The sequence below is a fragment of the Sceloporus occidentalis genome, unplaced genomic scaffold (genome assembly GCF_023333645.1).
Source record: "Sceloporus occidentalis isolate IW3139 unplaced genomic scaffold, rSceOcc1.0.p SCAF_13, whole genome shotgun sequence".
NCBI classification, from domain to species: Eukaryota; Metazoa; Chordata; class Lepidosauria; order Squamata; family Phrynosomatidae; genus Sceloporus; species Sceloporus occidentalis.
The window spans coordinates 310,187-327,154 of NW_028316993.1; the positions used below are offsets into that span (position 1 = coordinate 310,187).

General features: G+C 43.4%; 2 protein-coding genes across 2 annotated transcripts in view; one reads left to right on the forward strand and one right to left on the reverse strand.

The window, feature by feature from the left end:
* The first annotated feature begins 623 nt into the window (after positions 1–623).
* On the forward strand, positions 624–1,664 carry LOC149304457 (chemerin-like receptor 1). The gene has a single exon (XM_089479387.1). It carries the CDS (start codon positions 624–626, stop codon positions 1,662–1,664), a length of 1,041 nt encoding a protein of 346 aa, XP_089335513.1.
* Positions 1,665–5,837: 4,173 nt separating this feature from the next.
* Positions 5,838–16,968, reverse strand: part of LOC149304458 (pleckstrin homology-like domain family B member 3) — a 31,210-nt gene continuing 20,079 nt past the window's right edge. The window contains exons 6-16 of the mRNA XM_089478908.1: positions 16,449–16,604; positions 14,589–14,699; positions 13,267–13,353; positions 12,748–12,846; positions 11,818–11,911; positions 11,478–11,643; positions 10,862–10,949; positions 9,420–9,476; positions 8,802–9,021; positions 7,963–8,048; positions 5,838–7,069 (exon numbers count right to left, since the gene is read on the reverse strand). Coding sequence (XP_089335034.1) covers positions 6,935–7,069; positions 7,963–8,048; positions 8,802–9,021; positions 9,420–9,476; positions 10,862–10,949; positions 11,478–11,643; positions 11,818–11,911; positions 12,748–12,846; positions 13,267–13,353; positions 14,589–14,699; positions 16,449–16,604 — 1,299 coding nt within the window. The 3' untranslated portion in view covers positions 5,838–6,934. The remainder of the gene's footprint in view (positions 7,070–7,962; positions 8,049–8,801; positions 9,022–9,419; positions 9,477–10,861; positions 10,950–11,477; positions 11,644–11,817; positions 11,912–12,747; positions 12,847–13,266; positions 13,354–14,588; positions 14,700–16,448; positions 16,605–16,968) is intronic.

A 16,968-nucleotide genomic window follows, 5' to 3' on the forward strand; every position in this document is an offset into this window, starting at 1 on the left:
TTCTTCCCTTCATTCATTCTTTTTTGTCTTACCCTACAAAGCACTAACCCAATAAGAAGGAGGAGGAAATGGTTTGTGAAAGTTGATTTAGGACTCATGATCATGGAGAGTCAATGTTCTAATACAAATGTGGATTAACTGGGGTATAAACCAAGTTAAGCCCCAATTTTAAGAGGTGTGTTTGTTCCCAAGCCACCCCAGCTTGAATTTGGAGTGAATTCATACATCATCATTTCTTATGGTTCTGGGAAGGACTGGGTTGGGAAAGAAAGTGTTCTTTCACCCTTTTATATTAGAGCATTTATACCCTGCCCTTCCATCACAAAGGCTCTCTCTTTGTCTTCACATTTTAGAAGAGTAAATAATTCTGGTCACTTTTCCGTCATTTAGAGCCATGCATTTCCTGCCACTGTTTTCATACTGAGTTCTTTCATGGTTCTTGCTGCATCAGCCACCCAGGGTATTGAAGGAGCATATGCTTAAATCTATATCTCTTCTAAGAGCCCATCATTATTTGAGCTTCAGAACTAATGGATAAAAGGACAGCAAATGTTGAAAAATGACGTTCAGGTCCTCTGCCTTCTAAGTGACTTCTCATTTCTCTCTCTTTCTAAGGTACCGTCATGGAGGTTAATGCCACTGCCCTGTGGTCTACTGATGCATCCCTGTTGCTTTCTTCTAAATCCAAAACTAATGTCAGCAATGTAATTGACATGATCCAAGTCTTCCTCTATGGTGTGGTTTTCCTCCTTGGTTCCTTGGGTAATGGAGTTGTGATGTGGATCACAGCCCACCAGGTCTCGCGCAAAGTCAATTGCGTCTGGTACTTCAACCTAGCCTTGGCCGACTTCTTGTTCTCAGTGAGCCGCATTGTGCCGTTACTCAAGAATGCTTTCTATGACGGATGGCCCTTTGGAAGCTTCCTGTGCCGAGCCACCAGTTTCATCAAATACCTCAACATGTTCTGCAGTGTCTTCCTCTTGGCTGCTATCAGCTTGGACCGGGCAGCTTCTGTGGTCTACCCGGTTTGGTCCAAAACTCGCCGTGGACCACGCTTGGCGTGGTTGGCTGCCATCTGTGCCTGGTCCATTGCTGTGGCCACCAGCCTCCCTTTCTATCTTTATCGTAAAGTGGTGATTGACAAAGGTAACAAAACTAAATGTTCCCTTTCATTGGGGGATGGAGAAACAGAAAAGCTGGTGACCTATCTGCTTAGGTTAGTATGTGGGTTCCTGGCTCCCTGTGTCATCATTGTGGTCTGTTATGGGGTCATTGCTGTACAACTGAGGCAACGGAAAACCACCTTCCGCTCCAAGAAGCCCTTCAAGGTGATATTGGCCATTGTGATCACCTTCTTCCTCTGCTGGGCACCGTACCATCTCTTCCTTCTCCTCAAACTGGGAGGAGTGAAGGGTCAGGCGGTTTCCATTGGGCTTCCTCTCACTTCTTGCCTAGCCTATTTCAATAGCTGTGCCAACCCCATCCTTTACTTCTTCATGGGGCTGGATTTCCATAGGAAGTGCTTCAACTTGCCAGGGGCCTTCAGGAGAGCCTTGTTGGAAGACAGCACCCATTCGTTTAGAAGGCCTAGCAAATTCACAAGGGAAGCAACATCTTCCATTGATGAGCTAGACAACTCTACAGTGACCCAAAGGGTGGTCTGAAGAAACACAAGGTCCAAGAGTTGTTTTGGATTAGAAGACCTAGGTATAATAGTGACAGAAATGGTAAATTATCTAATACATTCCTTTCCTGACCAGTGGCATGTGGAGCTGTCCTATCCTGCCTTTCCCAAATCTGGAGGGGCAATGAATTTGATCCATGTTGGGGACATTTTTTAAACCTTCGAAAATAAAGATAAAAGATAGGCTAGGCACAGTACCATCATGCCTTAGTATCATCATGCCTTGGTCTCAGCAGTTGGTGAGAGATCATCCCTCCATACCAACTGCCATTGGTTTGGCCTTTGAGGAAGAGAACAGCAGCCAACATTTGCTGGGTTAATCCCCTCCAAAACTTCAATTCCCTTTTACTTGTGTCTTGTGTCTTTGTAAACTGTAAACCTGAGGATAAGGAATTGTCGGAATAACCATTTGTAAACTGATCTGGGAGCCTTTATGGCTGAAGAGCTGGGTATAAATGCTCTCTGTAAATAAACATATAAATAATCCCAAAATGGATACAAGGGAAGCTAGGGAAGATATATTTCATCCTGGCATTTGCTCTAATAGGGAATGAAGAGATGAGAAGACTAGACTATGGCTCTGTGAATGGACTGACGACAAGGAGAAAAGTTTTCCAAGTTCAGTTTCTTAAAACTGGAAAGCCAAGACTATTGAAATCCACATGCAAATGTTCATGGATTGCCACATGCTCCTATTTCCTTGAACTGTGAGACATTCCAGAAACAGGACTTACCTGGGCTTGGTTGCCTTTAGCTAAATGGACTAGTGACTTAAAGTGTTTTTGTAGCAGATGCTTAATTCACAAATATATAGGCAGAACATAACTAGGAGGCAAAAAGTGTTCTCTCTCTCCCTCTCACACACAGAAACAAAACACACACATGCCTTCCGGTGATCTTCCCTATGTGTATTTCCTTTAAAAATCTAGATTAACTCCTAAAGTGGTGCAGTTCAATAATTATAGACTCAGGACTTAATGGTGTAAATGGCAATATGTATTACTTCACTGTGATGAGACAATATTGCTGCAATTCTGCTGAGTGGGACCTGGGCTGGTGATGAAAAACCTCACCTATGCTGTCCTTGTGTGCAAGGATGAATAATTGCCATAGTTTTCGCCACAGTGCATGAAAAAACAAGTCTTCTCTCCATATTGAAATATCCTAAAATGTTCAAGGAGATTATTCTGCAAAGCAATGCATGTGCTTTTTTCCAAACAAGAAAATGTTTGGGCTGGGCTGGTATCCTGTATGGGAGTTATAGCTTCATAAGTAGACTCATTTATGTGGGAATTAAAGTTGGGCAGTTTTGTAACATCCTTATCCAGTATATGGCCACTGTTGTGTTACTGCATAGCAGAGCTAGCAAAGTGCCCAAAGCACATTATGCACCAATACACACAGCACACTGATACACACTGTGTTCTGATGTCTGTTGTGCACCAACGTGCAGCATACACTGATGCATATTGGTGCAGTGTTTACACTCTTGCTGGTGTCCTGATGCACTTCTTCATAATTCACTAACACAGTTTCTTAGCTAAGCATACACTGCCACCACTACCTTCTCCAGCATCTGCTAAGGGAATTGCTTCACTCCTCCCAACGGTGGCTCTAGCCTTGGCTATGTGCCTTTGGCATGCATTGTTTATACATATCTATCTGTCTGTCACTCACAAGTCTACTTCATTGCCAGTAGCAATCTATGTGTTGATGTTGTGCACCTTCATGTTGTTTTTGATTTATGACAACCCTAAGGGGTTGAGAGTATGTGCTTCACCCAAGGTCACTCATTGGATTTCCATGACCAAGTGGGGAATTGAACCCTGATTTCCAGGGTCATAATCCAACATTCAAGCAACTACATCATGCTGGTTCTGTTTATAGAACCAAAAAGCCATGTGCAGATATTGGAGCTGCTCCTGGTTGCAACCAGGGACACTTTCACATTATAAAATTATAGCACTATATTTCACTTTAACTGTTATGGTTGCATCCTATGGAGTCCTGGGGTTTGTAGTTTGGGGAGGCACTAGAGCTCTCTAGCTCAGAATTCTTAATGCTCCTCCCTATACTGCAAATCCCCAGATTCTATAGGATGGAACCATGGCAGTTAAAGTGAACCATAGTGCTATAGCTGTGTAGTGTGAAATGGATGCAGGTGTGGTCTGAAATTGGGATGAGGTTGAAGTTGCTTGTCATGCCATCAAATGGCCCCCCTTCCAGATGCCACCTTTCACCCCAAGTTGCATGGCTTCTTGCTACCTTCTTCCTAGTCGTGAGTTCTTTGATGGCAAAGCAATTGTAAAGAACTACTGTGTGTAAGGAGTTCTTTATTTTTTTCAATTGTTTTTCTTTTCTTTCTTAAAATGGTTCTAGGATGGTTGCAAAACAAAATTCATTAAATAAATTACCATCATAAAACAGGCCTCCTGATCCCATGATGGTAAAACGATACACAAACGGGACACGCCTCTCCCGAGGATTAAATCACAGTCTTTCTCAACATTTCCAATAATTCAAAACAAGTTATTCATCCAGCTCTGCAGCCTAAACAGGAGACAGGCGCCCTTCGTCGTGATTTCAGTTCAGTTTCTGAGCTGTGTTGTCGTGGGTGGCACTTGCTCATTGCCCAAGACACATATTTGCCTGATACAATGAGCCTCACACCAAATATAGGGAAAAGGGGGAGACAATTTTCCTTCAAACAATAAAAAAGCAGATGTACATATGTTTCAGGGACATCCTTCCTCCAAGGACCAGAGTACATGATTCCGACCTCATGTGCATGGTCTCCATCTTATCCTCACCACAACCCTGTCGGGTAGGTTAGATTGAAAAACAACGTTGAATGCAAGGTTATGCAATATAGATTAATCAGAATTTGAACTGGGATCACCTCAGTTTTAGGCTGATACTACCTCCCATATCACACTGCGGTGGCTGATAAAATCACTACACCCTCCCTTGGAGTGTAGTGGAATCTCCCTCCTTGGAGGTCTTTAAACAGAGGCTGGATGGCCATTTGTCGGGGATGCTTTGATCGAGATTTCCTGCATGGCAGAATGGGGTTGAACTGGATGACCCTTGCAGTCTCTTCTAACTCTATGATTCTATGATATACCGCAAGGGCCGACTTAAATTTAAAAGACTGTTGTTTGGAAAGGCAGAAGGCTCTGTGTTTCATTTGTCAAAGTCATTATATCACCTGTCTTGGTTCTCAGCTTGTTTTCAGGCTCAATTGAAAATGCTGAGTTTGGCCTTTTTCAGACTCTAACCAACCATAGGGCCAGAGGACCTTACTCTCCTCTTTTATAACCCTCTTTCCCCTTGAACTTTGCTGTACTTTTAAATTGCATTGGATGCTGCTCCAAAACTTTGCTGATGCATTCCATTTGGAATACTGTCACATGCTCTGCATGGGGCTTCATTTGAAGAGTGTTCAGAAATTTCAGCTGGTCCAAAGAGCTGCAGTCAGATTGTAGCTGGGGTTGGCAATAGGGAACACACAACTCCTTTGTTGCAACAGCTCCACCAGCTGCCTATCCATTTCCAGGCACAGTTCAAAATGCTGGCGATAGCCTATAAAGCCCTATATAATTCAAGACCAAGTTATTGTAGATACTTCACTATAAGTCGACCCTCCTATATAAGATGAGGGCAAGTTTGGGGGCCAAAATTGTGGATATTGATATAACCCATAGATAAGTTGAGGGTGAACTTAGGGGCACATAACAAAGGATATAAAGGACGAAGCAAAATAAATTGATGCCAAAGAATGTGCTTTTTTCCTGTCCAGCATTCAATAAGGTCAGAATCAGTGCCACACTGGAGAGAGTAGAGGGGTTTGGTGCTTCTTTTAGGTTCTCCTGAAATGGACTGAGATCACACCTACTCAGAGAAGGGGATGGTTCCTATTTTGATAAGAGTTAACAGTACAGTCCTTTTGAAAGGTTTTGCAGAGAGGAGAGGAAGTAAGAGGGGCAGTTTAATAAAATAAGTTCATCCCAGCAGCATAGAGGAGTATGGGTCAAAAAGAAAGATATTGGCAGAGATGGGCTGGGTAGCACCATGTTTGGAGTGAGAAGTATTAAGAGCAGGCAAGGAGCCATAATATTTTTTTGCAACAGGAATGAAGTGTGTGACGCTCAGATCTCTTTTCCCATGAAAGATTTATACAATAAATAGCATACCATTTTATACATGAGTGCTTCTTTTACACAGTTTTCCCAGGTATTCACAGAAAAGAGCGAGCAAGTCTCCCAAACACACAATAAATACAATAAGAGCTACACAATGTAGCCAGTATCTACCTACTATGCTTAATGCAAGGTGCTGAAGTCCCATTGAGAGGCTTTTTCTCACGTATTTCAAAGTCTTCCATCGTCCAGACAAGCCTATGCCAAGGCAGTGTGATGAAGAACTATGGGAAAAGCTTCAAGTGGCTGCAGAAACATAAACCAAAGGCATCTTGGGTCAACCTCAAAAAATCCTAGACAGGAGGACCAAGATTCATTGGCTGACGATAGTTCAACCTGCACTTTGTTCCAGTTTTGTTGTTCTTCCGTGCCTTCAAGTTGGCTCCCACTTATGGCAACCCTCTCATAGGGTTTTCATGGCAGGATTAATTCAGAGGAGGTTCACCATTGCCTTATTCTTAGGCTGAGAGAGTGAGACTTGCTCAAGTCACCCAGTGGATTTCCATGGCCAAGCAGGGATTTGAGCAGGTGTCTCAGAGTCCTCATCCAATGCTCAAACCCTGGTCGACTCAGGAGTTAAACGCTCACAGAAACTTCTCCCTTTTCCTCTAGACAAGTTTCTTTCTCTAACAGACATTGGCCAAAAGAAACAGCTTTTGGACAAACTGATTTAGATTCTTTGGAACTGAAGTCACATTCTACAGAAGTGTCTGGAATGCACACCACCAATTTTCCATCTGCAAACACATCGTTCCTTGGCCTTCTCAGATGTAAGCAATGTGGCAATTGGTATGAACAGTAACTGCCAGCAACTCTATGTATGGACTGGCCTTACATGTTACTTAGGTTCCAACCATGTCTGTCCAAACACTGGAGGGACCACCCAGCTTCTGATCAAACTGAAACGCATCCAGGCCTCTTCCACTGGCTATTGCGCTATCATGCTCCATCCCAAGGGAGGAGCTATGGTTTACATATGGAAGCCCCTTAAGGAGAAGCACTAGGTCCATCGTTGAGCATAAACTGTAACGTCCATTGCACTGTTTACACATCAGTAGCGGACATTCTCCTCTGCTGCTGTGACAATAGCATCCATCCAGATGCGCATGGCCTCTGGGCTGGGTGCCACCATGCAGAAGAGACGGTCATAGGTCTTGACGCAGAAGGTCATCTTGGGGCTGGGGCTCTGGCAAAGAGGAACAAAGAAGTAAAACATTATATAACAATACATTCTATAACAATAAAAGCAATAATGAGGAATTCAAAGTAACTTCCCTGGAACTCAGGCCAACATACAGGGTTCTTTTCCTTGTTGTTGTTGTTTAATCCTGACTTATGAGGACCCTCTCATAGGGTTTTCTTGACAAGATTTATCCAGAGGATTTTTGCCATTGCTGTCTTCTTAAGCTGAGACAAGGTGGTTTTCCCATTGTGACCCAGTGGGTTTTTGTGGCTGATCAGAATTTCGAATCCTGGTCTCCCAGAGTCTTAATCCAAATCTCAAAACACTAAACCACAGTGACTATGGGGATTTGAACTCCAATAACATCTAGATTGTCACAAGACATTAAACTTTTGCCATACTGCATATTCCAGCACGATAGCCAGGGTGGTCTAGTGGTTTGAGCATTGGACAACTACTCTGGAGACCAGTGTTCAAGTCCCAGATCAGCCATGGACACCTAACTTTGGGCACGTCATACTCTCTCAGCCTGTGAGGAAGGCAAAGGCAATGCTCCTCTGAACAAATCTTAGGGGTGCCGTATATTGGAAGTGACTTGAAAGCACACTACAACAACATACTACATGGAAGGACAGATATCAAGTGATCATGAGACTGATGGGCTGAAAAACTCCATTCTGGATGCTTTGATGGGGAGAAAAAAGACACAAACGTAAGGGCATCCCGATCAGCAATATTTGGCATGTGACACTAGGCTTTTGCCATGTAATCCAAAATATACTGGGACCCCAGTCCATTTGGGATATTCAGTTCTGAAATCAACCCTGGTGCCCAGCTTGTGAGCATGAGGGAATTTCATTGAAAGTAGAATTTTAAGAGGTGCCAGACACTGTTACCTTGAAAGCACTGCGGAGATGGTCATAGTAAACCTCTTCGATGGCCTGGAAATAAATCACACCCTTAAGCTTGGCCTCTTCTTTGTCTGGAATGAGGAAGGATGAGAGGAACATGTCAATAGGTTGAATAGGGCAGAGAAAATGTCCAAAAGGTATATTGTTTGTTGTTACCCACCTTGATCCATTACAGGGAGAGGCGGGATACAAATAAATATTATTATTATTATTATTATTATTAGCAGCAGCAGCAAATGATAGGCATAAGCTTCTTGGATATATGCCTCTGACCTCTCTGTGATAACATCTGCACACATTCAGCACAAATACAAACAAGCACACATGTATCACTCAAAGCACACCCATGTTGTTACTGTTGTGTGCCTTCAAGTCATTTCTGATTTACAGAGATCCTAAGGCAGAGTTTATTTGGCAAGATTTGTTCAGAGGGTGGAACTGCCTTTGCCTTCTCTCTAAGGCTGAGAGAATGTGACTTGCCCAAGGTGACTTGCCTTGAGTTTGCCAATGGCTTTCCAAGGCCTCTGACAGTGATAGTAGGTTTCCATGGCCAAGCCATGATACAGGAAAAATATACAGCAGTATTATAAGACTGTAAAGTAGGCTGCAATTTCCCAGGAAAGGGAAAGAACCGCAAGTAGTATCAGTTGCATCCATCCTCACTATGACATTTCTTCTCTCTCTTTCTTTACATCAGTAGTGATGGATGAGTGCTCTCTCTACCTCTCTCTCTCTCTCTCTCTCTCTCTCTCTCTCTCTTTCACCTGCTCTTTCTCTCTTGGTTTCTCACTCATTCACACTCTCAATCTCTCTTTCTTTATTACCTGCATAGTATGCCAAGACACGTTTCTGGCGATCAAAGGTGAACCAGCGCTTCTTCCAGGTCTTGATCCTACCGCCCATCTTGACCAGGTAGCCTTTGCAGGACTTGCTGGTCACCCGCACATGTGGGCAGGTGTCCACACTGTGTCCTGATGCTTCCAGGTGTTTCCGGAGATCAAATCCAGCTTGCTTGGGCTCTCGGGTTTCCACTGGATTGGGATTCTGCAGAAGAAGCCATAAGGTAAGGTTCAGTTTCAGATAGGGATAGAAAGAAGGTTTGCTATTCTAGGAGCTATCACCTTGAGGGAATATTAGTTTTCACACACCTGATGCTGTTGGAATTCCTACTATCATGCAACAGTTGGTGTGGACTCCCCAAAACCAGCACAAACCATGTACTCTTAGAGCTCTAGTTCACAGCCTGGGAATCTGCTTTAAACTGATCTTGCTAAGAAAACTCTAGAATAGGATGGCATACCCTCCAATTGTACTGATTTGACTGCCCTTCATCCTTCACCACAGGCCATATGGATCTGGGATATTTGGAAGCAGAGACCATTTGCAAGGCCACAAGTTCGCCAGCCCTTTTGTTTGTAGACCCAATTAGGAAGCTTTCATACCTTAGTCAATGGGGACGACTCCATGCGTTTTGCTTCTTCAGCTGCTTTCTTAGCGTCCTGCAAAAAAGAAAAAAATGATAAAATAAAATAAGGTTTAGGAAAGTATTGTGTAGAATTTGTGGAAAGCAGACAGCAAGCTTCCAGACATACCCAACTATCACAAGCCCCAGCTACAAACAGACACACAAACAAAATGTACAACGCCACCAACCCTCCAAATCTCTACTCCATGCTGTCAGTTTGAATGCAAGCTGCTGACATAGTGAAACTAGCAACTTCCTTGTTCTAAGATGCTCATGTGACAAGCAGATGAGAAAGAAGATTAGAAATTAGATGAGATTAGATTAGATGCTCATGTGACAATTAAATGAGAAAGAAGCGTGGTTGTATCCACGCTGCAGAAATAATCCAGGCTGACAAATCTTGAAACTGCCATGGCTCTGTGCTATGGAATTCTAGGAATTGTAGTTTGTTGGGGCACCAGAGCTCTCTGACAGAAAAGGCTTAATGTCTCACAAAACTACAGTTCCCAAATTTCCATAGCATTGAGCCATGGCAGTTAAAGTGGTGTCAACTTGGATTATTTCTGCAGTGCAGATGCATCCTGGGTGACAGCAAAAATAGCAGCTAGGAGTCTGGAAGCCTATGAGGAGGATCAAGCTACCAGCACTTGCTGGTCAGGATGGCTATATATGACCTCCAGTACTAGAAGCAGTATTATTGGGGCCTGTTATGTCAGTGACATGGTAAATCTCCTGGTTTAACCCCAGATTTTAAATGAATTGTTAAAATTGCTGAATTTATCCGGGGAATTGGATTCAGGACCTTGGGTAGCGTCAGATTAAAACTTGCAACGGATTCATCATCCTACTGACATGGAAGCTACCAGCTGGTAGGGAGGATGCTACTGAATACCACTTTATGGGAACACAGCTGGGAAGGTGCTACTGTACTTGTATCCTTCTTGTGGGCTTCCCATAGTCAATGGGTTGACAAGTTCTATTCACAATATTAAAAGAATGCTCAATTCCACAGGCATTTGATCTGACCACTGTCTGAGAAGAATGCTACACTAGCCGCATTTGGGTTTTACTTCCCTGCACAATGAGCCTCTTTCTTCTGCTATCCCTCTCAAATACATCCATTTGCAATCCTCCTCAAAATGGTGATAGGAAGCAATGCTGTGTCACTTCTTGTCACCATTTTGAAAGGAACAAAGGTATTTGAAGTTAATATGGGATTCTGGATTATTTTTGCATGCGTTCACTGGTTGGAGGGTGGGTTCTGTGTGGTTTGGGGGCAAAAATGACTGAAACCTTCACTGAACTGTTAATGGTGGGATTTGCAGGACTGGTGGGGACTTTCCGGGGCCACAAAAGCAGTCCTATAGGCCAACACTTTGCTCCAATCTAGAATCCAAATTTGTTAACCCAGCTGCTTACCCTTTCCTGCAACAGCCGCTCTCTCTCTGCCATGGCCTCCCGTACCCTCCGTTCCATCTCTGCCAACTTGGTAACGCAGGTTCCGAGGCTGTTGGAAGACATGTCTGGTTAGTGTCAGTGCAGATAGAGGCAAAATATAGATGGATAATCTGGCAACATGAGAAGAATGTAACCTGAGTGGGAGAAACACTATACATACAATTACAGCACACCCGCGGCATATGCAGGTGCACTGTATGCGGCTTTCAGCTTACGTTTAAAGGCACATGACAAAGGGTTAAGTTTCAATGAGGCTCAAGCACACACGGAACTTGTCTTAGATGGTGGGGTCCGGAACAGATCCCCACATAAGGCAAGGGCACACTGTACAACACTTTTAGGGTTGTAAAAGAAATTTATGTTATTCTTGTTGAAATGGGCCTTCAAGATGACTCCAACAACAACAACAATTGCATAAGATGTGGATGGAAGCTTGTGGGGATAAGGAATATATGCTTACCTTCTGGAGAAGACAGGTAAAGAAGCCTATGGTTTTGATAGGCAAAGTGATACGTTTTTGGTGGGAGAAGTTGAGATGAAAACAGAAGAGCCATGAAAGCAGGCAATATGGACTCACCTGTAGGTCTCTTGGGTGGTTCCTCCTAGCTGCCCCACAGCCCCTTGGCCACCCAGGAGCTGATAGAGGGGGTTGTTGAGTCGTGAGAATTGCAGATTTGGACTGCCCAAGTAGTTGTTGCTCCTGCCAGAGAGCTGTGCTGCAAGAACGCCAGGGTCCAGAGCACCTAAAGGAGATGGGATAAGGAGGAGAATAGTGATACTCATCACCATCAGCTGCAACCTCTACAAGCAACAAGCCATTTAACACCAATCCACCATCCTGACTTGCAGTGGTTCTTTGGTTCTCTCTCCCCCCCCCCCCATTTTCACTCTGTTCACCCACCCCAGGTGATCCGTACCATGCATTGAGAGAGGGCGCTGTGCACTTCTGGGTGGGAGACGATCTCCACGTCTACGGGGGAGACTCGCTGTCCGCTGTAACCCAATGGAACCCTAGGCAAAGGAAGCAACACAGCGAGAATCAGAATGGGAGGTCACACACAAAAAACCACTTCTCATCCTTTTTTTCCTTCTAAAGTGCACCTGCATACTTTAAATGTGGCTTACGTGTGCTATATCTCTGGTTTTGGACAAGGTGCAGGAAGCTACTCCCAAGCCTTTTGAACTAAAGTCAAGAGTGTAATCTGTTCTGGAAGCACTGAACCCCTCTACTTTCTCATCTAGCCATGTTTTAGTGTGAGCACAAACACTTATGCCTGCTGTAATTTTGTAAGTTTTCTGGCATCGTTTTCCTTTGCTTCGTCCTTTACTTCCTTTGTAATGTGCCCCTAAATTTTACCCTTGACTTATCCACAGGTCATATCAAAATCCATAATTGTGGCCCCAAAACCTTCCCTCAACTTATACATCAGGTCGACTTATAGTTGAGTATATAAAGAATCTTTACACTTGACAGTTCTGCTCTCTTGTCACTTCTGACGGTCCTCTAACTTTTGTGTTTGTCGTTCTCTGTTGTGTCTGGTATTTTGGGTTCCACCCTTTTGCCTGGGGCACCACCCATCCCTGGAATGTAGCCTGAGAACTTCTCTGGGATTGAATTGGGCCCCTAAAGGGTAAGAGATTCCCCACCCTTAAGGTAGGTGCTCCAGTATCATCAGATTTGTCACTGATCTTCACCCTGTGCTATCTTGAAAAGGCACAGATAATCTTGTGGCTCTCCCCCCCAAGATTCCCTCCGAATACAGCTCTAGAACAGTAGGATAGCATCCACACATGTAAAAGGAAGAGAGACACTGAAAATCAAGACAGACCAACAGGACAAGACAGACCTTGACAGAACTGCGGACGGAGAAGACACAGGAAGATGAGTCGGACTGGTTGGAGCCCAACACAATGACCTTACGATCCGTCTTTTGGGTGAAAGTGAGCTGCGGGAAGACACAGACACATCAACATGGGAACATAGCAGAAAGTGTGAAGGGCTTTTTTCTCCATTTCCTAAAACACTAAAGCCATCTGCCATTGCTTTAACCTCTAAAACTAACCAAAGATGAAGACAGAAGTGAGATTAAGAGCAGTTGCTGAAGAGTTTTGCACCTGTGGCTAAGTCACAATGCACAAGAGTCTTTCCTTCTGCTTTCTTCCCTACCAACACAATGTTATCTCACACAACAGTCTAGGGGTAGATCAGGTGAATCCTGTGAATCCCAGGAATTCCACAGGATGGAGCCAGAGCAGTTAAAGTGGAACCATAATGCTATAACGGTGTAGTGTGAAAGGGTCCCTGAACTGATTGGCAAAAACTCTGGACTAGAGACTAGAGATGAGGACCATCAGATGGTGCTTACCTGAGTGACACCCTGCTTCTCTTCTGGGGAATCATCCCCATTTTCCTCCAAATGCTCCTGGCCCACATCCATGAGGCGATTTTTTTCCTAGACACAGACAGACCACAAGTCATGTTTCTAGACATGCAAATCTTTTTTGTTTTGACTCATACATATCCTGCTCCAGCATTTTGTTTATACCACCTCCTTTGCCTGTTTTGCCCACTGACCTACCCACAAGACTGTCTTGACATGAAGAGTACGATGACTTCCTGAACAATGCCATCCTTCACAGATGCTATTTTTTTTTACAAGCAGAGTGAATTGGAAGCAAACAGATTCCTCATGCAGGAAGCACATCTGATATCTCTGCACCATAATATCACATATAAACAATTGCAGCCTCTCCCTAAGCACGCTGAGTGAATTGCAAGCAAGCTCAGCCATGGAAATCCACTGGGTGACTTTGGCACATCACACACTGCCAAACTCCCGCTGAAGAAATCTTGCCAAGAAAACCCCAAGACAGCTTTATTTTAGGATTGCCACAGATCAGAAATTACCTAAAGGCACATAACAGGAACAAGGAATGTGGAACTTTTTGTCTACCATCAGATGAACCACCTAGCAGCTGTAAATCACTGTGTCTATTCAAAATAACCAAAGAAGACAACCATTGTAACAGGAACCACTGAAGTAGATGAGCCTCAATGGAGCCTCAATAGATAAGACTCATTCAGAAGAGAACAAAAGCTTGAGTGCAGCCACCAAGAAGGCCCTTTCAGGTTCTCATCAGGGGCTGGAAGGACAGGGAGAAGAACACTCCCAAACCGTACACGCTGGTGGGTTCTATGTCAGCGAAGCAGTGGGTCTGTTCTGGGTTTTAGTTCAGATTCTAGAGAGGCCATATAAGTCCCTCCTACATTGTTTTGAGAAGCCTATTACTAAAATAGGCTCAGCACTTTGGATAGCTCTTTCAAAGTTCAAACTACCCCCCAGAGTGATTTCAGGACCCTGCTGCCCTCAGAGACATCAGCCTCCACCACTCCAGAAGAACTCAACACCTAAGCAAGCTCATACTAGAAATAGATAGCATTTAGGTAACCAGATCTTCAGCCACTGAAAGCTTTATATGACCTAAGTTTGGACAGTGCCCAGAAACAATGGACTAGCAGCCAATGACACTGCTGCAGCTGAGAAATCACATATAACTGGCGCCATATATACTCCGCTGTCCTTGTAAAATCTGAGAGGGACGGGAATCAGGTTGGAACGGAAACGTAGAGAAGTCGGAATTGTGGGTACTTTCATAAGTCTTAGCAAGAAAATAGGTTATTTCTTACCGCGTTGAGATCCCTGACAGCCTCTCCCTTCTCCTGTGCAAATCGCTGGCTCTCATCCAGCATCTGTTCCTCTGTCAAGCGAGCCTGGCCTTCCAGCCTCTGCACTGTTCTCTGGAAGGGTGGAGAAGATTTACATTTGTCAAAACACTAAGATTTCAAGGTGAGACAAAAGTTCTCACCCCTGTGCATTCCCAAGGCTTGGAAATAATGACACATAAGCAATGCATTTTATGCAGTTGACCAAGGTTGGTTGGGAAGTTCTGGGATCCAAAAGGAAACCTTTCCAGATGCTGGCCATCAGGGATCAGCACATGCATTCAGGGTAGTCAGCAAGGTGAAAGCAGGATACATCACTCCTTCCTCCACCAGCTGGCTTGGTTTTAATTAGGTTTAATTAGCTCACCAAAAGGCCATCCGTTTGCATTTTCCTACTGAAAGAAAGCTCTCCATCCCACTAATAAAAAAATTGTTGCAGGCTAATCATGTTTGCAACTTATATAAAGAACTGGTGTGAATCTTTGCAAGGACTTTACCAGTTCAGACTGTAATCTGTAATGAGTTGCCTTTGGGAGGACAGGATACAGCAATAAGGAAGCAAAAGAAGTTATATTCCAGTATTGGCATAATGAATGGGAACAAAGCTACTCTACTAGTGTGATAAGTTATATTTCTAGTTAGTTGTTCAAGTTTCCTTTGAAAGACATTTTTAGGAGCTATCAGAAGCGTTGATGATAGGAATTTTTCTATTCATTTTGTAAGACAATTTTATGACAACCCTATTTTTTGTTGAAATATATAAATAAATAGCAACAGAATTAGCAACTAGTCAATGCAAATTTATTTACAGCATTATAGTTATTTCAATGATTTATATCCCATTTCCCCCCACAATGGGATCCAAGGTGGGTTACAACTTTTGCAATGTAATGTTCCTTATCTCAGTACTGCAACAAATAACTTCAGCATATCCTCTTTTTAATCATCAGCACAAATAAAGGAACAGGTTGCTTTGAGGGAAAAGAGGTTTTCAATCTGTGTATATTCCTGCCGGTCTTATCACTGCATTTGCTCCAAGTTTGAGCCCAGATTTACAGGAGGTCTCACAGGCACTGAATCTATTTGGGGCATGTGTTCAACACCCTGGAAAGCTCTTTAAAAGTTCAATTTAAAAGGTGGAATGGAGTCACCAACACCCTGAAATAGGAAGCACCATGCACCATTGTTTCAATACAGATCAGTTATAGTTTGAAACAAAACTAAAGTACAACCCTAGGCTTGGGAACCAACTTAAAAATCTTTAGCTGATGAATCACCCGCCTTTATGTAGATTTAACTTCTAGATGAGCATATTGCCATAAAGCAAAATGCAAATACCTTTAGAAAGCAAAAGATGATGTAGCTACAATGTAATAATCCTTTACTGAAAAGTATGGCCATCTTTAACATCATATTTTTGTATTAACTACCCTAAGGAAATTCCAAAACAATACACAGTCTTGTTAAATAAACTGGCAAGACATTCATATGTGACCTTGCTGATGAAAAGCTGGCATTGTTGGTTCAAAACTTCCTCCCTTGCCAACCTACCCATTAAATTTTTAGTTGGTGAACCTACCCAATTTTATGTTGGCACTCAAAAGAAATGTAACTAGACCTGTATTTCATCCTACTTGGCACAGCAGGTTAGGACAAGCATCCTCAAGCAACACCAATGATTTTTTTAAAAGGAAAAGAAAACGTTTTACACGCACGGATTGCTGCATAGAAGAAAAAGAGCAGGATAGGAATGGAAAACCACTGGAGTGAGAACAAAGCCAAACATCTGGAAATGAATCCTTGAGAATCAGTGCTGCTTCCTACCTTCCTCTGATTGATGCTGTTCTGCAACTGAGTGATCTCTTCAGTCAGTGCCTGACAAGTTGCCTCCTTCTCTTCTTCCAGTCGACTTTCTCGCTCAAGCTGCTGGAATTCTAGATCTTCATAGCATCTCAGGGCTCCTTCTAGCATTTCAGATGTCTGAAAAGAAAAAGTCAAAGTCAACACGAGAGCTTCTGTGGTCCATCCCTTAGGACTGCAAGTCCAGGTGTGTGAGAACATAGATTGTTCTGCTCAGGTCGCCACAATTTGCAAGCCAGTGAAAGGCTCTCAGCTGAGATGGCAAGGCTTTCCATTTGTCAGATTGTGGGTTACAACAGATCTGAGAAAGTACCATTCCAGTGTTGGTCGCAAAGGTAGGGAAAACATAAAAGCAACATAAAGAAATACTGCTGCCACTGCTACTGCTGTAAAGGATGCACTCCAAATCTCACAAGGCTCAAGGAAAAGGCTGGGCTAGAAACCTTCTCTTCAGTACCCTCTTTTTCCCCCCAAATGTATCTCT